This window comes from Diplotaxodon limnothrissa, linkage group LG16, assembly GCF_057381915.1.
Source record: "Diplotaxodon limnothrissa isolate DT_005_m linkage group LG16, D_limnothrissa_male_GT1.1, whole genome shotgun sequence".
Taxonomy (NCBI): Eukaryota; Metazoa; Chordata; class Actinopteri; order Cichliformes; family Cichlidae; genus Diplotaxodon; species Diplotaxodon limnothrissa.
In genome coordinates, this window is record NC_140611.1 from 39,566,814 (window position 1) to 39,591,328 (window position 24,515).

General features: G+C 43.9%; 1 protein-coding gene across 4 annotated transcripts in view; it reads right to left on the reverse strand.

Moving 5' to 3' along the window:
* Window positions 1-24,515, reverse strand: part of stxbp5l (syntaxin binding protein 5L) — a 131,205-nt gene that overhangs the window by 29,870 nt on the left and 76,820 nt on the right. For all 4 annotated transcript variants that reach the window (XM_085374907.1, XM_085374906.1, XM_085374905.1 and 1 more), the window contains exons 6-18: window positions 18,718-18,781; window positions 14,298-14,381; window positions 11,843-11,966; window positions 9,019-9,094; window positions 8,592-8,746; window positions 8,195-8,267; window positions 7,063-7,210; window positions 5,076-5,143; window positions 4,475-4,515; window positions 2,911-3,125; window positions 2,629-2,816; window positions 2,271-2,396; window positions 198-349 (exon numbers count right to left, since the gene is read on the reverse strand). In XM_085374907.1, the coding sequence (XP_085231033.1) occupies window positions 198-349; window positions 2,271-2,396; window positions 2,629-2,816; window positions 2,911-3,125; window positions 4,475-4,515; window positions 5,076-5,143; window positions 7,063-7,210; window positions 8,195-8,267; window positions 8,592-8,746; window positions 9,019-9,094; window positions 11,843-11,966; window positions 14,298-14,381; window positions 18,718-18,781 (1,514 nt within the window). The remainder of the gene's footprint in view (window positions 1-197; window positions 350-2,270; window positions 2,397-2,628; window positions 2,817-2,910; window positions 3,126-4,474; window positions 4,516-5,075; window positions 5,144-7,062; window positions 7,211-8,194; window positions 8,268-8,591; window positions 8,747-9,018; window positions 9,095-11,842; window positions 11,967-14,297; window positions 14,382-18,717; window positions 18,782-24,515) is intronic.

A 24,515-nucleotide genomic window follows, 5' to 3' on the forward strand; every position in this document is an offset into this window, starting at 1 on the left:
TGAAGGAATATATTGAAACTGTCATATTTGTCACGCACTAGATCAGAAGAGACAGAAAGAGAAGAAGACAGAGGAGCAGAGAAAAGATCAGATTCAGTGTCTGGATGTCGTGATTATGTTGCACACTGAGTATCAGGTGTGTGTGTGTGTGTGTGTGTGTGTGTGTGTGTGTGTGTGTGTGTGTGTGTGTGTGTTACCTGAGGTGGACTGCCTGTTCCTGCGGGGGGAACGGGTAAGGCGCTGGTAGGGGTCGGTGCTTCCGTACAGATCCAGTGTTGACATACATAATATGACAGTTTTTTGCAAGTAGTCCACCACCGCCAGGCCGTAACAATTCCCGAATGCCAGGCTGGACACGAACACAACGTCAGGAGGGAAGAAACAAGCACATACGCACACACACACACACACACACACACACACACAGACATTAGAGTTGTGCCAACTAACATGAAAAACGCTGTCAAATTAAGCATGAATTAAACAGTCTGCTTTTATTCCATGTTTCTAATACTTCCCAGAATTCCCACATGACTGATCGTCACCTGCCATGCATCATATGGGCTCAAATTGTGGTCATAAATATTTTGCACTTGTAAATCAGTTTTGTATGTGTAAAAGCAGATTTGCGTGTGGAAAAATACGTGTGAAACTCTGCACTCAGGTTTCAAGTTACAAGTACGAATTTTGACCCTATTTTTCTTCCTTTCATCTGATTGGCCAATGTCACGTCAATCACAAATTTAACTATCCAATCAGAGAACAGGTGGGTTTGGCTGTCGGGGGGGTGCTTTATGGAGCTTCAGGTCCTGAGGGAATAAATGCCCTTTTACATGCCAGCCCAGCGTTTTCCTTCATCACTGTGAAGGAAAACAGTCTGTGGTGGTCTGAGTTTGGTGATCTTTGTGTCACAGGTTTACGTGGAATACATTTGAAAACTAACCTTCCCGACACTGCATATGCTACAATATTGTGAGCACACCACACTTTCACTGACCTGAGCTACAAGGAGTAAAAATGTCCAATGGGAGCACAGCCGGCCCGTGGAAACCATTTGGAACAATCACTGTTAAAAAGCCTCATTAACTTATAAACATCTGGCCTGGACAACACATTCCCAGCAGCTGCAGCTGGACGATACGTTTCTGGGAACCACACGTGGATCGGGCTTTAAGCTTGAACCCAGAGGAGACAGAGCTGAGTCCTTATTGTGACATCAGCAGGAAAGCAGGCCGCTGTGCTGAGCACGTCTCTCTGACATCCTGATGTTATTCTGCTCTCACCAATAATCTCAGGAATGTTTTTATATTAGTGCAGCTCAAGGAGGACTGTGTCTGTGTGTGTGCATGTTCTGCTCAGTATGTGAGAAAGGCATCAAAAAGCCAGATAATCAATTGCTGCAATGTCACTTAAGATATGAAAAGCTTCAGAGCAGAGATTCAAATGGTGCGACTGCCTCGACCCGCAGAGAGCTTTTCTGAAAACTCCTCTGTTATTGGTTTCTGCCCATAAAGCTTCTATTCACAGCAAAGCCAGACAAGTGGTCTCAAACCCTGCGAGCTCAGGAAGTCATGCAGCTCCCGTTCGACTTGTTAGTCCACATCCAGTAAGTTACTTTAAAATAACAAAAGCAGGTAGAAGAAGACGATGTGCTCGTGTTCGTTGCCGCTCGTCACTGCGTGCTCTATCCGCTGTTATGGCTACGGTCACAGGACATATGGTGTTTTTCTCAGCTTGGCTCACAGGTGTTACATTTGTCAAGAAAGCTCGAGAACACATTTAAATAATTTGGTCACGTTACATTAACTGCTGGCAGTAACAGCAAAATTACAAAGCTCACACATGGCCCATTATCATATTTACATCCTCCCGCCAGCCTCACAGTATGATACAGTACAAATACTGCAAAGACCAACTCAATGCTGCACAAAGCGCATATACACAGACCAAGAGCAACTATAAACACATCTGTATACAGCCGAGCCCTCTTACTGCCACATGCATGTTCTTCTCCTGCTGCATCACTGTTGCTGTTTATAATCTGGCTCTTTTCAGAAAATGAGAGTCAAATGTCCTCGGTCTGTGCAGGTTTGGTTCCCTGCACCCTTCACAGCCATGCTTGTATTGTGCACTGATGCTGTTTTTATTGGTGACGACCAAACATACGGAAATGGATAATACAAGCCTACTGTTTGCTAAATGTTCCTAATTTAGACTCATAGACAGACACAGAGCTGCTCAGGACAGAGGGTTATGCCTCTGAAACTCACAGGCCGTAGGCTGAGTTGATGTCCAGGCTGGTGATCTGCTGTGGAGGTTCACCATCTACCCAGAGGAGCTGGATGACCAACTCTGACTGGTAGCCAGGAGGAACCCGAACCGCCCGGTCCTTCACTCTGAAACAGATGAGCAGCTTTTATCAACAGCTAATGAGGAATGATGTTGGAATGAGGAGTAACGGTCCAATTTACCCTCAAACACCTGGCAGAGCTTAAATACACAACACTGGCATGCACTGTAACGTGCCTCAGCAAGTCATTAGACCATCATACACCACCAGAGTGCTTTTCTTGACTTGACTGTACTTGAAGTCTACTGTGCTGCAGAGACGGAGGACTGTTATCTTACTTGAGGCAGGGGATGCTGTCTTTGATGCCCTCTGGTGTCCTGCTGCCTGGGCTGGCTGGGTGTTGGTGTTGGTGTTGGTGGTGCGGTTGGGGTGAGTGGGAGCCGGGCTCTGAGAAGCTGGGATTGTTTTCATTCTCAGATGGAGAGATGACGTCGTCCGAGTCACACTGCAGACGCACCTCTAGAGACTGAAAGATGAGAGGAGACTCAGGGAACGTATCACATCAAGACTGGGCTTCACCTTCAGTCTCCGTACATCACCTGACCACTTTAAGCACTCACCACTATCTGAGTGTTGGCATCATATTTGCTGAAACGATAGAGGATGATGTGAGCTGAGATGCCGACCACGCAGAACATGCGACTCTGAGGGCACCAGCTGACCATCTGAATAGCAAACGGGTCTTCTTCCACCAGCTCGGCGGCACGGCCCTCGCCTGGCTTTGGCTTCTCGAACACTTTGGAGGTCTTCATCTTGTACAACATCTGCAGCGTGACTGCACAGAGACATCTCAGTTAAAGCACAGTGCAAAGCGTGAAGTAAACGGCCATGTGCACGTGGTGATATCCCGACAGCTTTATGCAGTTTGCCATGTTACATCTTCATATTCTTCACCTTTTACATTTCATGCTCTTTGTACAAATGTCTCGTCTCCACTTGGCGAGGCATTTTCACCCCGTACTGCTGCGATTGGCACAGCTGTACAAATGCATTAGACCAGTAATGTGTCTGGCTGAGAGGAGACTGGTTTGCACCACAGCCTTCTGATTTATTTTCCATTTAAAGCAGATGCTGCACCTTTAATAAAGTTGCAGTAGTAGAAACGTGTGCACACAGTAAACCTGGAAGCGTGTGCTGATCAAAGATGGCGGGGATCGTACGAGCCGTGTTGAGCTATTACAAACATACTGAGGTCAAACACTCTGAGTCACGACTAAAATAGTCAAAAGACGACTGTTATTTCCACCTGGACTCATTTCTGTCTGGATCAGTGTGGTGGGACGACCACACAGAACACAGCAGCCCTCAATGGCAGCACATCTGACAATCATCTACTAAAATAAATATGAATATACACCGACCAGCCACAACATCTTCAGCACCTGCCTAATACTGTGCCATTCACCCTGAGCCGTCAGGACATGGACTCCACTACACCCTGAAGGTGTGCTGTGGTATCTGCACCAAAGTCCCACAGATGCTCGACTGGATTGAGATCTGGGGAATCTGGAGGTCAAGTCAACTCCTCAAACTGGTTGTTGTGCTCCTCAAATAGTTCCTCAACCATTTCTGTTTTCAGTGCATTATCCTGCTGAGAGAGACCACAGCCATCGAGGAGCACCTTCTCCATGCATGGGTGTAGATGATGTGGAACAATGCTTGGATAGATGGTACGTCTCAAAGTAACATCCACATGGATGCAGGACCCAGGGTTTCCCAGCAGAGCATCGCTCAAAGCAACTGTCCCCGTTGGCTCGCCTGTGGTTCTCCATGTAAGCGACGCACAATAATCCGTCCACCTATCTGATTCATCAGACCAACCCACCTTTTTCCATTGCTCCATGGTCCATGTCTGATGTTACGTCTGATCGGTTTATATCATATGAACTTTGCTAAATAGATGTACGAAATGCTCTCAGCTGATCTATCATGTGATGAGGCATAGAGCTGAGATCAGCTGATCTGAAGCTAGTATGTTAGCTGTGGGTGAGTATGATTAGTCTGAACTCTTAGATTATGTCATTAAGCAATTAATGATATCACCCAGGTGATTGATTAACTGTGCTGTGGAACAAATGCATCGCTGCAATGAGAATGCAGGAAAGCTTGGTGCACAGGACTTACTTGCAGATGCGTCCCAAAACTTAATCGATCCGTCAGCATGCCTGAAAAAAAATGTATTTAGTATGAAATTAATGACAACAAGTAAAACTTCCAACCTTCCCACTCACTTTTAGTCTAATTAGTCGTGTTAATGATTATTACCTCAGTAAATTTATCGCTGCATTTTTAAAACATCACACTGTTCATGAATCTGCAGCTCACCCGTCTTGTGGCTCACAGAGCTACAAAGTGAAGCTGGGTTCCTACTTCGTGAGAACTTGAGCATTTTTAGGTGTTTCACGCTGTGCTTTCAGCAGTGAAACGTCTCCACGTCGACCTCAAAGGGCCGGACTGCCACTGATATCTGTGAGTGTTACCCAGAAGCAAACGCCACCCAGCGAGCAAGCTTCAGAGCAGGTTAACATCTCTGACAAAGGGGGCCTGCTCTCTGTTGGGGCTGGCACAGATAGAAATCAAATCTACGCAGCGCTATAAATGTAGAAAAACCCACAGTCGGTGGTTCTGTCACCGTGGCGTGAGACACGGCTCAACTGTCCTTTTAAATGTGACGGGTGGTGTTAAAGAGGGGTCATCAGTATTCCTGTCAGCATTTCTAACTCACCCTGTGATGATGATCTCTGGATAAGTGTGGGAGCCTAATGTCCACGTCCCTCCACTGATTGGCCACTCCTGACAAAATAATCACAGCAGCACTGATTATTTTAAACACCCGGGCACATTACCCTTTCTTTCTGTCCCATTGTAAATTCAAATTCAAATTCAAATTCAAATTTTTATTTGTCACGTACACAGTCATACACAGTACGATATGTAGTGAAATGCTTGGACAACTGCTCGTGACCTAAAGAGAACAACAAAGGAAAAGGCTATGAATAAGATAGGAAATAAATATGAAAAATTAAAAAGGGTAAATTTAACTAGGAAGGAATAAAATATAAATTAAGGTTAAAAATGAAATAACTGTACAACACAAATTAGAATGAAGGGTAAATTTAACTGGGAAGAATAAGATAAAATATATAAATTAAAGTTGAAAATAAAATAACTGTACAACAAAATACACAATATAGAACTATATAAGAATGTATGAAGAAATCTAAATATAAATAAATATATACACAATAACAGCAGCTGTACAAGTATTAACCGGAAATGAAGAATATAGTGACCAGTGTTGTGCAAAACCAAAGTCCAGAAAGTCCAGTGTGTGTGTAAGAACTGTATGTGTGGGTCAGTACTGTGTGGTGGTGTGATTGAGAGACCGTATCGCCTGCGGGAAGAAGCTCCTCCTCAGTACCCTCGCTTTTCCTTTTGTTCTAAAACACAGGCTGTCATCCTCAAATACAAAACCGAATTGATTAAAAGTGATACGTGTGCTAATGATTACCTATAATTTAAAAAGTTCAACAGCAATTATTTTAGAAAGATGATTTTACATGACAAATTATGAATAAAACTCCCTTCAGAGACCAGGATATACCAAAGAACCGAAGCGCAGACACACAACTCTATACATATTTATACATCAGTTCTAGCATTGTATTTTCCGCACTATAAGGCGCACTTAAAATCCTTTAATTTTTTCAAATGATGAATTCTGATCGTGCTCACTGACCTTGAACCGATTTTATGTGCTACACGGCGCTCAAAAATCTGTCAAAAATGTTTTAGTGCGACTTTGCTAAGCTACGAAGCCACCGCGTGATGGATTGTTGGAGCATTACAGCTACTGTAGTCAGGAGCCTCACGGAGGAATCTGGGTCCTAAACTCCGTCATTTTCAGGTCCCAAATTCAAACGAACACTGCAGCATCACTGAGAGTTAAAAACTGTCTAAATTCTTTAACCTTTAATAAAATGATCAGCGATGCTGCTTTACCAGGTGTAACAATTAAGTTTAACATCCAGGCATCCATGAAAACAGGATTTATTACATTTAACAGAGTTAGAAGTTAGCAGGAAGTTAGCTCGCTAGCTTCCACCTAAACATGATATAGCATGTTCTGACTGAGAGATTTCTGAAAAATTCAAACGTACAGCTCTGCTATCACTTCCAACATAAATGAAGACAGAAAACTAAACAGCAGTGACGTTTGTAGGGTTACTGAAGTTGGGCTAGCTGCTATATAATGATGTGCTACGTGACCGCTAGCGACACAGCTATGTTAGCATAGCATAAACACAGTGAAGCTGGAGGATGAACGCTAACTTTTTTCCACTCGATAAAAGTTAACATGAGGGTTCCTGATGGTTAGAGACAAATGCAATCGCATGGCAGGATGCTGTAAACGGACCAAACTTCAGTCAGGAGAACAACTGAGATAATCCATCCACAATACGAGGTTAGTCATTAATATACTGCTACAACATGGGAATAGAGCAGCTGCAGAGAATTCAACATTAATGAATCAATGGTACAGAAGTGGAGGAAGCAAGAATGACCTGAGTAAAGTTTGACTTATTTGACTGTTTTGTTTCGCTTAATGCACCTTATGGTCTGAAAATACGGTATGCGAGGATTACGTAACACAAGAAAATCCTCCCAACATGGATCTGCACAGCAAAGGCCGTACTCTTCCCCTCCTTTACCTTCTGGCTGTAGCCAGTCTTCTTGTGTTTCGCTCCTATGGAGTAGAGGATGGGGATGATGTCTGGTGGACAGTCTGCGAAATAGGCCGTGCAGGTCACTGGCGACTCATGGATGTCCATGGGATACGGGTTCTCAAAGACGGGGTAGCTGCAACAGGCAAGTACACAACGTGGTATATAGTAGACCTATGAACATGAAGCTATTCAGAATTATTCCTCAGCTAATCGAAAAGAATAATTCCAGTTGGTCCTCCCATGGAGCCCACAGGAAGTGGACACGTTCAAAGGTCTGGATTCTTTATCTGTTCTCTAAGCAATAAAAATTGAATGTGCCAATGTATCTGCTTTATTGCCGATACAGTAAGATAAGAGCGACTGGTTCTTCTATGCACACATTAAAGTGTCACTAAAAGATGTAGAGGGGTGTTTCTGCAGAGCTCCAAATTCATGCCACTCCTTACTTATAATGAAGCATTTAAATACAATTAACCTGATTTACTTATAATGAACAATTTAAACACAATTAGCTCGTAATCAATGAGCTCAAAGACAATCTGGACATGTTTAAACTACTTTAGGTGTTATCAGGAGACATTTATATCTAACAGCTGTAATTAGCTAACCTAATTAACCAGGAAACTTCATTTATACCCGAGCGTTTTGCTACTCCTCAAATGTATGCCTAGCCTAGCCTTGGGTGTTAATCTGTCAGGACATCATCGCCGCGTCCAGCTTCAATCTTTTATAACAATGATAGCGAGTTAAATCTACCCACAGAACATTGAGCTGTGCTTGTTCAAAGGATAACATCTTTGGCAGTTTTTACATAGGATCTTATCAGACCTCTGAAATCACAACAAAAGCACTGAACTGTTTCCCTTCAAGACACTGAGCTGCTGAGAGCAACTTTCTGATAGATCGATACAATTAATCCACAAAAGTCCTCAAATTAGGATAGTCCACATATGCTTATGGTCATACAGCATTATATGCTGATATCTCTCTGAACTACAGCTGCTTTCACTTTGTTGCTGAATGTAAGAACAGTTCCACTCTCTGAGTGATATTCTTGCACACGCGATGGTGTGATTCTGATATATGATGTCTAACTGTATGTTTCACAGTGACGTACTTGCTCTGTGTTAGATCCACCACGATTAAGTCTTTGTCCAGAAGCACGACCACAGCGTAAGGCTCCTGGACCTCTGTGAAGGCCGAATGCAAACAGAAAGATGGAGAGGTAATGCTAGTTACCACGACAACATCAAGGAGGGATGCAAATTTAAAATCAGCTGAAATTCATATAAAAATGACTCAACGTCAGTCGGTGGTAACACTTGGTGAGTTTTAAGGAAGCGTGCTCTTGTGATTTCCACATTATCACAGGATTACAGGAGAAGCCGATGGCACCGAGCGGGTGAAAAACCCCCCGTGGCTGAAAACCACATTTCTCTGAAAGGCTTCAAACTCACTGAAGCGAGACCACAAAAAGGGACACAGCTCTTATAATTGAATCGGTACGCCCTTACCGTTGTTGTAAGGAGTCTCGCACAGCACCATGAACTCTACTATGGGGTAATCCATCTCCAGCACAGTGATGGCCTTGCCGTGCATGATCGTCAGTGCCGGCCGTCGTCCCGCCTTGTCATATGAAAGACCCCCAGAGAAGATAACAAAAGGCTCACTGTTGTGAAGGAAGAGAAGGGATTTAGAGATGCTCACCTCGACAAAGCAGAAAGAAAGAATGAGTAACAAGTAAAATGAAACACGCTCTTGTTTCAAATCAAATTAAACGCCAGTGATCGATGAAATAAGTGACGCATACACAACGGTTGTTTGTTCCTGTGAGGACTCAAAAGAAATCTTTAAATCTCATCTCAGAGGTTAATATCAATTTAAAAAAATGCAGCGCTACGTCTGTGCAATCAGAAAATGAAATGTTTAAGACACACGCACCTGTTCCTGCAGGTCTTGTATTCCACTTTGAGAATAGGTTTGCACGACTCCTTCCTCGCATCCTTCTGTATCTTTCCTGCATCAGAGGAAAAAGCAAAGGAAGAGCAACATGTACAGATTAAAGTATAGTTTCATAATAAGATGAGAAGATGTAAGAAGAAAAGCTGTTGTTCACCTGTTGTTACGTTCATGTTTTTCCCTCTTTTAAGCTATTTGGAGTTGCTACCTGCTGCTTTGTCAAAGTGACCAATGCACGGCTCTACACTGTGTTCATAATGTTACACAATGTGAGCATAATCAGGACATAGTGCGCCACAGGAACCCCCTTGAAGGATCAAATTTAGTCTCATTTCCAACTGGAGTTTTGTGTGTTTGCTGTGTTTCCAGGTCCTCTCTTCACTGAATGACAGTCCATTATCAGAGTTAGCGTATTAAAGGGAGTAATTCATGCTTCTCATATTAACATCTTTGAAGAGAAGGTCTCCTAGCTTGGAGGCAGTGAAACCTTGAATTCTACCTTTCAACAAAGGCTCAGCACTTTCTGAACAAATGAAAGAAACATCATTTCTAAACTGTTGGAGCTCTGCTGCAGCATCTTTTATTGAACGCAATAAAAGGAATCATTTTAAGTGTACCTGGATTCTCTGAGAACAACTCGTCCTGTCGCAGATTTCTTCACATCATCATTATGAAAAGTGGCTATAAAAAGGTCATTTTGGTGCCCTTATGTACAGGACATTGTGCTTAAAACAGACAAAGTGTTGGCTGTAAAAAGTGAGAAACTTCTGATAGTTTAGTTAAAACACTACGCTGGCCAAAAAACTAAAACTTCTGGTTAATGGTGCTCTGCAACAGCCTGGCCTGCTGAGACCGGCTCCTTTAATTGGATACACCGTTAAGAAAATGGACGGATGGTTTCTGAACTATGCTCACCTATCCAGGTACAATGCTCATTACCTACATGTCACTGACACGGTTGTAGCTGAGAAACACAAAAGGCAAAGAAAGCCCCAGTCGTCACCGAGCTCTGCATCAAGCAACAGCTCAGCAGGTAAGTAAATGATGGAAAGCCAAACACACATGTAACATCTGTGGTTAAGTATTTAGAGCACTGTGCTAATCGCTAATTTAAATAAGCTAAAATTTGTGAGCATATTTGGCAGCTTCAGCAGTAAATTTTATAAATAAATAACAAGATGATGGATTTTTGCCCGACTGTGACGAAGTCGACTCAGCTGTGTGACAGAGGGAACAATGGCGAGTGATAACAGGTATGCAGAGGTTAGCCTGGAGTGTTAGAGGGGCAGTGTGACATGTTCAGGTTCAGACATGAACAGCAGTTTCATGCTTGGAAGAAGACAAACATCCATAATTCTCTACAAGAAGTCGATTCTGACATTTAAAAGATGTTCAAACTAAATACTGAATCAGAGTCATTCAGAGTCTTTGTATGGATCTGCATAGGCAGCATGCTAATGCTAATCTAGCCTAGAAGAAGCCAGCGGCTGCTTTTTAACTTTCTTTGTTGTCAGTTTGTGTTCAAATGCAAAACCTAAAAGAAAGACGTGTCCTCATTAGGAATTTGTGTCAGTGTGTGGGAACGTAGCCTTGGGTTTACAGAGTTAATTGATAATTATGAGATAATGAATTTCAGGTCATATTAACATGAAAGTAACAAGTTCTCTGATGGGTAATTAAGTAACATACTCCATTACCTCTAAGGAAAGTAACAAGTAATAAGTAATGCATTACAAATTATTAGTAACTTATTGTCATATTGAAGGAAAACAAACACATAATAAAATCAAACTGGTTTTGATTTCTGGAAGTAAAGTACATTTCCTTACAGAGGTCACAGATAGGTGCTAACTAAGCTAATAGCGCTCTGCTAGTTTTGAGCTATTTCAAATCACTCAGCTGGACATGTTTGTGATATCGGAGCATTTTGGAGTATATTTAATCCAATTCTTTGATAACTAAGATGCTGCTCTGCTGTGAGCTCAGTGAAGTTTGTTGCTTACCACACACTCAGACTATGGACACACCATGTTAGTCACGTTAGCTAGCATTAGCTCAGTTAGCACTCCTTCCCCTCACCTAGCCTGCTACTAAAAGCCCGAGGTGCTGCAGTCGAGCCGTTTAAATGCTGAATTTTAAACCCTCACAGTTTTTAACTCATTTATTTATAACTAAAAATGTCCGACTATATCATTCTCAGCAAATAACATTTTAACTGTTTACTCTTCTTCAGCTTTATGTTCTTAGTTGACCTCTACTCATTTTCATGCCTCCCTTTCCTCTTCCTCCCGTTTTCGCCCTGAGTGACACTAAATATCTGACAAATAAACGATCTGCTGGAATTCAGCTGTGCCCCCCCTCCCCGTCAGCCACATCCTGCCTGCTTTTTGCTTTGTGATTTTGCCTGAGATTACAGCTCACAGCAAGAAAACACAAATCTGACGAGTTCGGTCGGCCCTGCATGAGAGGAAGCCGTAGGGAGACACGGCAGAAGAGGAGGCAGATTTCACCGAGTGTGGAAATCAAAACGAAGCAGCAGCGAAACACCGCACATACGACAATCACTGCTGGATACAGCACAGTCTACCCTAAATGTGCAGGTAACCGAACATGAATGTTGGTGAATGAGACTGAACGGTGGCTGGTTACACTTAGAAAAGCAAAGACATAACCACGAGCTGCTCGGCAAATCAGATGACAGCATATGGTCCACAGAGGTTTGTTTACAGTCTATGATATTCAGATCTATACAAAGAGTATAGACCCAGGATTTGTCTCTGGGATTATGAGAGTGTGTGTGTCTCACCGTGAGGGAAGGTGACCTGGAATGGCTTGGTGGTGTTTCTGAGGTTCCACAGCGTCAGGCTGCCGTCCGAGTGACTGCACATGAACTGCTTCCCTTCGTGATGCCAGCTGACAGAGTGGATGGCCTGCACCGATCACACAGAGTCAGTGTTTCTCTCAAAGTCATAAAGCACTTCAAGTGAATCATTGTGTCATGCAGTGCCATGAGAAAGAAGCCTGATTGGGGAAGAGGAACCAGGAGTCCTGCAGCAGACCCCACACGATGCCGAGCTCGGCGAGCGGCTGTGACCAAAGTCCACCGAAGAACTGAAGCAAGTTCAAATGAACTGTAACAACCTACAGAACAGCCAAACCGAAACTGCACACAGGAGAAATTAAGCCGATTCAGAAGTGAAACGTGATGACACACGACACTGATTCTTACAGCATTTAGCTTTAGGCCAGATCTGGAATAAAACCTCGTTGGTATCGTTGTTGAATCCGTCCTCACGTAGTGTCAGTGCCCTGCTACGCTTCAAATGAAATATGAGACAAAGGACGAAGATAATAATCCTTCAAAACTGGTGAGCACATAACAAAGTGCTTCTCTCTGCGGATGGTAATTGACACTTTTGTCCAAATACAATGGAGAAAAATACAACTGACAAGATTGTTTCATACAAAGGCAGACCACATTTTCCCCGTGGAGCTCTATCAAACACACGCCTATTAAAAACACAACAATGATGTTCATCTGACAGCTTTGGAGTCCACACAGAAGAGCAAAAACGCTTCTGCAGCATGCGACACACAGTGATACGTATGTGATTCTACTCAGTGATGCCACAGCTACCACACCTTAGCTGTACAGGTAAAAAACGTCACGCAAGCCAAAACAGCAAAGTCGTTTTCCTGGTATCGCCCTGCGCTCAGCACGTCTGCCGCTGTTCTTCAGAAGACCTCGCTGGGTAATCTTTAGCTTCTTAAAAACATTATTCACAGTTATTCATGTCAAAGCCACAGAGGTCACGGCCCCGGGGAGCGTCAGCAGCAGAAAAATAGTCTGGATAATCCCGCAGATGTTTGGCCTGACATTGTTCCAAATTAACCTTTTCTCATTCGCACACTGAAGCTTATTCAGGAGGCTTTTGTTAGAGCTGTGCACTCATCAGTCCTAACGTGGTCGTTATTGTGGTAATCACAGTAAACTGAATTTTCTCAGATGGCAGCAGAAAATGTTTAAAGCCGGGGGTAGGCTGCGTTTTTCCCCTCGTCATCAGACGGAGAAACATCTATAATAACCTTTCAGCGACTCGATGCTGGAACGAGGCTTTAGAAAAGGCAGCCAGCGATGGAGATCGATAGCAGGTCCTTTCACACCAGATAGGAGTTTATGAAGTGTTATAGAAGAAAAAGTGCATTTAACCACAGAGACACGGAGGCGCAGTAGGACTGGGTGTAAATACAGAGCAAACCAAATGTCAGTATTATTTTTGGTGCATATGAAGAGCTGACAGCTTAAAGTTCGTACTTTTCTTTGTCCTTTAAATCACATTCAGATCCACAAAGGAAGCTCATGAGCGTGAGTGTTACTGTTCACAGGAGAAGGAGGACGTAAGAGGTGGCAGCAGATGTGCTGATGGTGCGTATGTTTGAAGACACACGAGTTAATGACCTGTTAATGAAAGACGTTTGAATATTACATGAAAATATAGTTTTGTGTGTAACTTTTCAGCGTGCACTGTGATGAAACGTTTTCTCCCTGGATGCTGAAAGCTGCAGCACCTTTGGCTGAGTACAGACCGTGTAACCTAACACACCTGTCTGACATGACGCGTTTACGCTCTGCTGGTCTCTGGGTGCCAGCGTTGTCCTCTGTTCCAGCTGACAGTGCTGTGCAAGCTGCCCGAGGCTGCCCGGACCGGCGTGAGCGTTCCCGGGTCCTCTAATGACTGCTTCTTCAAAGAGCAGTAATTGGTTTGGCAGGCAGCTTTTCATAACAAACACCTTGTTAAAAATGAGAAAAGTTGCTGCCGCTCTGAGATGAAAAGTGCACTCGACTTTGGTCAGCGAGGGTAACTTGAAGAGAGCGCTGAGAGTCAATGTTGAAGCACTTCCTGTTTCACCTGAAGAACCTGTAACACTTCAGTGTCACATGTTTTTATTCAGGTCTGTATGTAAAAAAGAAAAACTCGACATGTCTCTGCAGGGCTTTGATGTCATAAACAAGCTGAACGTTCCCACTCGTGCACCCCCCTCTGGGACTCATTTCCAATTTGTTTTTAAAGCAATTTGTTCTTCATTCCTCTCAATTTTGCCAGATTCTTGTACATATCCTGCCTCCTGCTGCTATAATCAGGCATCCACACAGAGACAGCTAAAATGAAACTACAGTTTGATTATTAAACAAACAAACACAGAGGCCACAGCAGACGTAGAAAGAGGGCAGACAGAAAGGCTTCACCTATCAAACTCACCTCATCGTAGTAGATCCTGAAGTCAGCCTTCTTGCCCCGGAGGTCCCACTGCACGATCGTCCCGCTCTCAAACCCTATAAGCAGCTGCAGACACGAGGACAGAGGAGACTGTTCATAATAAAAACATGCACGAGGTCTGTGCTCAGTGTGATGATGATGATGATGATCGGCTATTTATGTTTTAACCATTATTTATTGACTCAGTGCCAGTAGAGTAAAACAGGACAGCAGCCTCCTCCTAACTTGTTACCCAGTGATTAAACTGGATTTTTTCACACTGAGCGGCTGATTGTGAGCAACCAGCTGGTTTCCCAGAGGCTGAGCGTGCAACACCTGCAGCTTGTGTGACCACAAGCTGATTGCACAGCTCACCTGGTGGGAGGACCACCAGCCTTCAGACTGACCGTCGTCATTGTCAGACAGAAGGTTTTAGCAGACAGACAGGTTGCCAACATGGTGAAATCAGCCCGAGTCAATCAGTGCTGATGAGTGTGAGTCATTGGCAAAGTGTCTGTTTGCAGTAGGAGACTGGACTCAGTCGCTGGTTGCATTCTGGATATAGTCCTGTACAAACACGGTTGCCAGGTGCTTGTGTTATTCTGCAGTCAGATTGTTTCCTGCAGCAACTATGTCACCATGTGAGGAAGGTTTGTTTCTGTGTCAAATCTATGAAGTTCTGGCTGATCTCTGAATGTAAGCAGGTAAATTGTAGGTGGACAGCAGCAGATTAGCCACACTTGATCCTCTGGTATCTAGGGCTGCCACGATTAGTCGACTAGTCACGATTACGTCGACTATCAAAATCGTCGACGACTGATTTAATAGTCGACGCGTCGTTTGAAGCTTTGTAAGATCCCAAAAGACGCAGGAATAAGTAGCAGGATTTAAGAGTGTAATAACGGACTGAAACAGAAGATGGCAGCACTGCATGTACAAGGATGCCAGCTGCCGTTAAACCCCGAGGAAGAAGAAACTGTGTCCCAGAATTCATAGCGCGACCCTGCTGCGTTTCCAACAATGGCGGCAGCTAGTTAGTTTTAATATTACTCTTATTATTCTTTCTGGGTCACAAAATAAACGTTTAACATATTTTCAGGCGAGAATGTAGCTGTGTAAACCTCAAATATCTGCTCAGTTTATCAGGACACCACATATTTTCAAAAGCGCTCCGACGTTTTCGGAGACGTCTGTTACCCACTAGCTCGATAGCTAGCCGGGGGCTAGGTCACTAGAGCCGTGAGAACACCGGACTCCCGGCAAATTGTTTTCAAACCCACCGCCGTCTTTCGCTGCTCAGGTTAAACATGATATATAAGTCACTTAGATAACTTAAAAATGTTGTTTGGCTTTTTTCAGTGTTTTATTTGTTCCTGAGTAAATCAGTTTGTCTGAGATTAAAGTTATAGTTTTTACACAGCTGAATAAACGTCAAGCAGACAGCTGATTATCAGAAGTGTGAGATGCTCCAGAATTTACTCCGGTGTCCTGTTATATTTTAGATAGCAAGGAGTTTATTAAACTTCACCGAAACAATCTGCAAATTTCATTAAAATTTAATAAACTATCATCTTGTCTTTATTGTTAGTTAGCACAGACCTTAAACACTTAAAGCTGTAAGCTAATGATAGTTATATAAGAGCAGATGCTGCTGGTGCAATAACCTGTACGTCTTACGTCCAATGGATGATGATCTGATTAGTCGACTATCAAAATAATCGTTTGTGGCAGCCGTAGTGGTATCACAAACTGATTGCATGTTACTGCAAACTTGCCATTCAGTCTTAGACTGATAGCAGACTGATAGCAAACTGTCTTATTCCCATTTTAGACGACAACATAAGCTGCAGATGGTGTTAGAGGTGCAGCCTCAGCTGTGTCACTGGCTCGGTTTGTCTCACAGTCCCATCACTGGCTGTCTAACACACACTGGGTAAAACAGGCTGTTTATCTGTGTCTCTACATGAACACAAATGCACACAAACACAGATTTACTGATTTACACACACTGAGAATAACACACACTCCTTCATGTACAAGGACAATTCGTTGCAGTCCTTACCATATCAGCTCTGATTTGTATAGAATACACTGGCACCATATAAACAGGCTCCATAAACAAACAGCCCTGCATGCACCGGAGGAGAAAAAGCAACACTGCCACATACTACAACCCAGTTACACACAAATTCACAAACAGACGATAAAAGGGGACGCAAAGCCGACCCAATCTGATCAGAGATCAGAGGAGAGCTGCTGCAGAAGCACAGCTTTAAAGACAGAGAGGAGGAAACAGCTCTCCTGCTGAGTGCAAAGACTGTGTGACACTGCACATCTGAAGAAGGGAAGCAGAGTGCAGGTGAGGGGGAAGCAAACCCGGTAAATTCTGCAGCTCTGAATACATTTTCAAGAGTGAGGACGCATGAAGGATCAACACTGTAGGATCTGCAGGCAGGTCTGCTGTGATGTGAATGAGACATATCAGTGACATCTCATTAACATAATAAATATCTATTAAGCATGAAGGCGGTGTTCATGCGGCTCTGTTGTTAATAGTTGTTAATCTGACTGCAGAATAACACAGTTTAAAGAGCACGTCGACAAACTGCAGTGAAATTACAGCCGTTTACTCCAGCAGAGATTTCATCAAAGGCAACAAAGCAAAACCTGAGAATAATCTTTTATGGGCTTTGGTGAAGAAAATTTAACTGCTTTTTAAACAATTTTTCTTTTCATTCATTTTTTGGGTTTTTATTTGATGTTTTTTGCAGCACGTTGAAAGAAACGGCTTAAACAAAACAAAATCTGTTCAAAACAGACCAAATAAAGAGCAGACGTTACATATACTACATATTTATAAGCTGAATAAGGGATGTTGCCACTGGAAACATTCATCATTAATTCAGTTTCTGCTTTGGTGGAACCAGCTCCCAGTCTGGATCCAGGAGACAGACACTATCTCTACTTTTAAGATTCAAACTTTCCTTTTTGCTAAAGCATATAGTTAGAGCTGGACCAGGTGACCTGAATCCTCCCTTAGCTACGCTGCAACAGGTGTAGGCTGCTGGGGGATTCCCATGATGCACTGGGAGTTTCTACTCCACTCACTATGTGTTAACAGACCTCTCTGCACTGAATCATATCTGTTATTAACCTCTGTCTCTCTTCCACAGCATGTCTTTATCCTGTCTTCCTTCTCTCACACCAACCAATCACAGCAGATGGCCCCGCCCCTCCCTGAGCCTGGTTCTGCCGGAGGTTTCTTCCTGTTAAAAGGGAGTTTTTCCTTCCCACTGTCGCCAAAGTGCTGCTCATAGGGGGTCATATGATTGTTGTGTTTTGTCTGTATGTAGATGTCTGTGATTTGGTGTTATATAAATAACATTGTTCCAAACCTGTGTTAGTGATCAGTAATATAATAATAATGCTCTGTATTTCCTGCTGTATGTTAAACTTGTTGAACTGGATTTTTAAAGACTTCCAGTTGCGCAAAGTGATGCTGAGACTGATGTCATCTGAGGTCGTTTCACGATCATTTTTCTACAGAATGACATTTATCATCTCAAAGCTTTTATCCAGTTTGAAAGACTGACTGAGCGGAACAGGAAAGCGAGTCCTCCGGCTTCATGGTAGATGAGCCTGCATGAGCACTGACAGCAGAGAAGCTGGTGCATCAGTTGGCGACTAGCAAACTCACACTAACCTTTCAGTGACAATCACCATTACCAAGCACACGGAGGCTAGCTTAACTAACCTCAGCTACAGGACAGCAGCATTAGCGTGAGCTGAGAGAACTTGTGCCCTTTGCTTACGAAGGGTTAACTTTGTGCTGTTCAAGGAGAGGAGACGTCTCTAAACACACGGCCTTTGTTCTTGCTTGCAGTGAGCGACTGCAGTAGGTGACGGCAGCTGAAAATTCATGTCTCATTCTTTTGTCTTTAAAGCTTTTCAAGTCTGGTTTCATCCGAGGGCTACAGAATTCCACTGGCAAAAATCAATATGCCTCTCAATGACCTCTCTTTCTCTTTCTGCAACTTTTCCATCCAGCTTCTTTCTTCTTTGTTCGCGAGTAAAAAAAAGAAGCAAAACAAAGACGAGGGCACCAAGAGGAGCGACGCTGCACACAGGACGGCTCTTTTTCAGCGAGCACACAAAGACAGCCAAGGTGAGAGAGTGAAAGGTGAGCAATTAGAACAAAATAATGGCCGACAGGAAGAAAGGGTCAGGATCGAGGATGAAGATGGGGGGAGTGATGGGGGGAGTGATGGGGGGGCGGGGATGACAGAAACACGGCAGAGGAAAAAGCTCAGATTTTACTGGAGGCACAAAGCGTGAAAAGGGAGGCAGCTTCAGTGCAGCAGACTGCTTCAGCACTGGTGCTCGAGGAGAATCATGAAGGTGATGCTTTGATGCGCCTACACACCTTTCCTTCATCCTTTGGGCTGTCACTCAAATGAACGACTGGTCCTGGGTGAGTTTTAGTTGATCTGTAATGAGAAGGAAAAATAACAGAGGTGAGGAAGACAAAGTGTAACGCTCTGAAACAATACTGCAACAAACGCTTTACTGCAGCCACGCACACATACTCAGCATCACAGCCATGCTTTACGCTAACACGCCGCTTAGCTGTGTGACATCCGTCGGCACTGTGTGGAAGAGAAAGAACCCACTTGATGTATTCAAACTGCAGTCAGCAGGGAGCAACAACAAAGCCTTACATGTGGTATTTATTACATTTTTAAGGTGTTTCTGTTATAGCTGTAATTTTCTGGCCCCTAAACAAGCTGCCTGCTGCCAGCCACCATAATAGCACACAACACTGACATTTAGATATCAGGTACATCGTTTCTGTGGCGATGCAAAAATTACAGCCTGCAGTATAAAACACGCCGTAAAGGTGTCAAGCTAAACGCTCACATTAGGCTGTTTTTATGAATAATGTGAGGAAATGTGACATATGCATCATTTCAGTGTTTAAATAAAGTAAAGCACATAAAGTATACAGTCCTGTGCAAAAGTCTTGAGCCACCCTCCTTTCTTTATATTTTGGGAGATATGTGACTGAAACGTGCAAACATACATGGAAACACAGCATGTACGGCAAAAACAGAGTCTGTGCTGAAGAAGCACAGTCTGAGCTCTCCGTCAGCTCTGTGAGGATCTTCAGGAACTGTTCTCCAGGCTTCCTGAAGGACAGTCAAAGCTCTTCCTCAGATGTTTCTGCCTTTGCTTGTGTTCTCTGTCAGGATGATCCCACACTGCTTCAGTGGAGCTGAGCTCTGAGGAGGCGCATCCATCACTGATGTGTGCTTTGTGTTTGGCATCACTATGATGCTGAAAAATGAAGCTGCTGCCAGTCAGATGTTTCCAGATGTTCCTGCGTGGTGGATCAGACTCTGTAATTCATCAGTTTAAGATCTCCAACAGCACTGACTGACCTGAAACCATGACACAGCCTCCACCGTGCTTCACAGATGGCTGCAGACGCTCACTGCTGGACCTCCTCCTGACCTCCTCGTACACACTGACCATGATGTGGATCCATCTCTCCATCACACCTGTTCCTCTGACCTTCAGTCCAGTTCTGGTGTCATTTTCAGCCTCAGCCTGTCCTCCTGTTTCCCTTCAGCCGTCCTTCACTGAATCTTCTCTGATGAGGCTTCAGTGAAGTGTGATCAGCTGAAGCTCCCGTGTCAGCTCCTGTGCTTCCTATTAACATGACTTTCAGATACCTTACGCTGTAGCATTAGCTACATGAACGAGAGGACTGAGTATGAGTGAAAACAGAAAGACCTGAACTTCTGCTCAACAGCACCTTAACAAGAAAGTCTGTCTCCTTGGACAGAAAAATATCTGGAGAAGTCGTGAGAGTTTTCCACAGGATGGTGTGATATAGTATATTATTGTTGAATGATTTATTCTTGCATGATGAGAGTTTGATGAGAGCTCCTTTAATTTAAAGTAAGTTGTTTGTGCCCTTGGAGCAGGCAGCTACAGCAGATCAGTGCTTGGTGATTCCTCGCAGCACAAACCTGCAGCACTAAAATAAAATGCATCGCTATTTTCCAAGAAATCCACAAGAGCTGCATGATCACCGGCAGATTCAGTTTAGCTGCCACAGTCAGGACACTGTAGCATTGTGCCTATAATCTGGCGAGCTGAGGCAAAGTGTGACTGACGTGTTCAGATGGGCCCGTTTAGTTATGCCTGCTGCTGGAGAGCGATAAAAACATGAAACCAGAACACGCTCTCAATGCATCGCTGTTGCGTTAACAAACCAGGATATCAACCAACCATCTGCGACGCACAACACCTGCCCGGACACGTAAGTGCAGCACACAGGGTGAAAGCCAGGAGCTCGAATATATCGAATATACCCGGTGATGTAACCCGCCTGCTAACGTGGGACCCTGAACCCTCTGCACAGAGAAACAAACCTGTGCTTTTAGAACCAATCAGGACCGATCAACGATAAAACACGTCGGTGACAGAAAGTTCACAGCAGATATTGAATTTCTGATAAAGCAGAGATGAGTCAGGAAGCTTGTGATTGTGTGTGGAAGATCATTTCCTGTGGAAGCCTTTCACACCGTGGGGACACGTGTGAATCGGAGCCGAGTTACTGACTGATAACATTTCTCCGTCAAGACTCTGAAAAGCAGCCCGAGTGAATCTGTGTTTGCCGATGCTTGGGATGAATATTTTCTGATAAGCTGTGAGGCCAAACAGCTGAACTGTGTGACTTCTCAAAGTTAGAGACGGAAAGTAACTGCAGCGAGCAAGAAGACGCTTCACGCTGACGCATCAGCGAGCGTTTGTCTCTGCAGGCTGCTCACAGCTGGAATTATAGCCAGCGTGTCCACAAATGCTCATGAAATCATTTAATCAATGAATGTTTGAATCCCACCGCGCTGTCTGATATTCTAAGAGAAACAGAAGATCTGCTCATGTTTGACGTGTTTCTTTGATCCAGGTCATGAAGGTCATCTTGCAGTTGTTGCTCTCAGAGACTGTACGATGTTAGGATCCTTTTATTTCATGAAGAAATAACAGCGCTGCCAAGCAATCAAAGATAATCACATAAAGCTTCCTCTTAAATCCAATCTGATCTGAACAGACACACGAGCAGCTCATGGAGATTTTAACAATTAAAAGCGTCCTTACATTACAGCGCTTTGTTCTGCAGCCAGGCCACAGTAAGCTGGTCTTTTTATTATTCCCTGCACCGTTAATGTGCTTTTTAACTCTGCCTTTCTATTATTCATGCTGATTTTCTGCTTGGGCAAACCTCTGTGGCCATTATTCTCCAGATCTTTGAAGATAAGTTGGTGGTTTGTTGTGTGGTTTTAGGGCAGCGTTTCTAATTGCGTCTCTGCTCTTAGGTGAAATGCTGTTTGCAAATAAACAGATGAACACTTAAAGCCCCGTTAAAGGCAGGATGGTCCCAGTGCTCGTTAAGCAGTGATTTTACCAAATCTGGCGCCAAAAACAAATCGGCACTGCTTGTTGTTGATCTAAAATCAGACTGTTGTCCTGCCCGGTGAGCACGATTCACCAATAACTGCATATTCTGCATGAACTAAGAAAAAACACATTTAGACTGTTCTCATAATGCAGCTGGGAGGAAGAAAATGATATTACTGAAATATTTCGTAAGCATCAGAGAAGCACGAGCACCTTTTGGGATCACAAACACAAAGACACCTTAAGCTCCAGGGGCGCCATGACAACCAATCACGGCTAGAAAAGGATAGATAATCGATATGACAGACGAGAGGGGGCGAGGCAGGAAACGGCACGTCAGCTGCAGACACCGCTCTCGCCGTGTGTCGCATGCATTCACGTAATATGGCATGTGCTGAGGCTGTGTGACACACGTGAAACATGGCAACACAAACAGCAAAATGTGTTTGAGCTTGTTTTTCACTGCCTCTGGTTTTATGATGTTTGACATTCATGTCCATGCGGGATCTCTGGAGAGGAAACAGGAAGTCCAGCATCTGTCTGCTGTGAATGTCAGCAGAGTCGCCAGACTGACAGAGGAAGTGATGAAACAAAAGCTTTGACATAATTACTCGGTGACTGTAAGGCGTCCAGGCCCCACCCCTCCCTCACCATGCCTGAAGTACGGCTCTCGTGACAACGTTTCCAAAGTCTTTCTGTAACTACGCAGACGTTAACATGCCAGCTGAGGCTTTAACCTTATTCGATGTTAGAATTAGAAATGATAATATTTAAATCATCGGCTCAGTCTCAGAGTTACTGTGAAGGGCGGCATCACCCCCCAGTGATGCAATCACACATCCCACGGGCGAACAGTGGGACATCAGATTATGGCGGCGACCGCCAAGCACCGCTGTTATCACGCTCAGCGAGTTCAACAAGGCAAACCAATGGAACCGATCCAGACACTCATTTTGTCCTTTGGTGTCTGCATTAAAATTACTATTACAGATTTGATGTGTAATAGATTACTCTGGACAGGTGTAATCCTGTGGTGTAAACTACAGAGCAAAGACAGACTTTATTTGAGCAGAAGCTCATTCAGCTCGTTTTATTGGAGGATCTGAAAGGATGATAAATCCAAACAACAGTAAACATGAATGTATTTGGTCTGAGAAGAAAACGGTTTAAATAATCTCACGTGTTTGACTCAGAGGGGGTTTTGTAGGGGGGGGTTTACAGTAAATTTCTTCAAGCGCTGAACGTTTCTTGACCTTCAGGCAGGTGTCTGTAGTTTTTATGACTTTATCCCTGCAGCGATTTAGACTCAGAGCTCTCTGAGTGGGCTTTCACCCGTCCACTCTGAAACGTGGCTGGGTGGGCTATGAACCAGCACGCTCTGCTAAATGTCCACGTGGAAGGTTTGGAGAAACACTGTTTGTTGACAGGCCACCTGCTGCTTGTGCTGCATGCATGTAGTGGGGAGCAGCTCAGAGTGCTGATGCACGTACGAAGTGCAGGATTTCCATGAGAAAGACAAACGCTGTTTAAAGTGGCCGTTCTTTACCAGCTGCACCAACGTAAGGCTCAGAACAGAAAAACCGTTCTGTGAGGTCGGAGGGCGTAAACATGTCAGCGCGGCCTTTTTACACACAGTATTTAATAAAGACGATGATCTTTTCATAACCCTCCCGCTGACGTATAGATTTCTCTAGCACGGAAGCATTTTTGCTCATTATTCATGCTGTGAAGAGGCCGTGAAACCGGGCGGTGGCTGGAAGCCAACTGTTTATTTTACAGTCCCAATAGCAGAAATAGGAAAACGTGCCGGTGTTTATTACAGCTGACACGAAGCCAGGCGCAAACATACTTCTGCTCATCGGAGGGCTCTGTGAGGAGTGAGCACTGGGCTGCTGTGTTTCTCCTCGCATCTCATTTCTATCTCTCATTTCAGAGCGAATCTCCTGAAGATGAAATTGTGCATTAAATATGTTGCAAACCCGTCTGAATATCAATGAGAGCCCGGCCCTCCTGTTTGGCTGCACTGGTCCCATTTGAATTGGTTTTTTTGCACACTGAACCAACCAAACGACTCGTGCAGTCATACGTCGACGCGATCCACACCCTCCTGTTTGCACGGTTAGGAGACTTCGCCCTCGCTCGCTAAATGTTGCACAAAGTCCCCTCTCATCCTTATTCATGCTTCGTGGAAATCCTCCCCAGATAAATAACACGAGTCCCCAGTCACCCCGGTTGTTGATGAGAAGAGATTCATTCTCGACTCGTTCATGAACCCTACTTCAGGAAGATAAAGAGTGCTGACGGTTAGGAAATACAGAATATATTACAGCGTCGTGTATAATACATGCCCGTTGTTGAGACTGTGGTACACTCTGCAGCTCAAGTCATAAAGGAAAGTTACCTATTCTTAAATGAGCCATTATCTACAGGCCATCTCTCCCTGTCACGGTTCTGGGTCCGTCGGACCCAGTAGTTTGAGTTTTATTATGTTTTGGTTTTAGTTTGCATCAGGGATTGTTTTCTTGTTCTCTTGTAGTGTTGATTATGATGATGTTTATTATTTGAGTTTCATGTTTCTGTGGTGTTTAGGATTTGTTCTTCAGTTGTGTCTGCTTAGTATTTGTCTAGCTCCATGTGCCATTTTCTGTCTGTCTCTCTATGTCGAGTTTGTGTCTTAGTGTGATGGTTGCTTGTTCCTGTTTTATTGTGATGGTCTGCGTCTCATGTGAGTGTGTTCAGTTTTACCTTTGTCTCGTC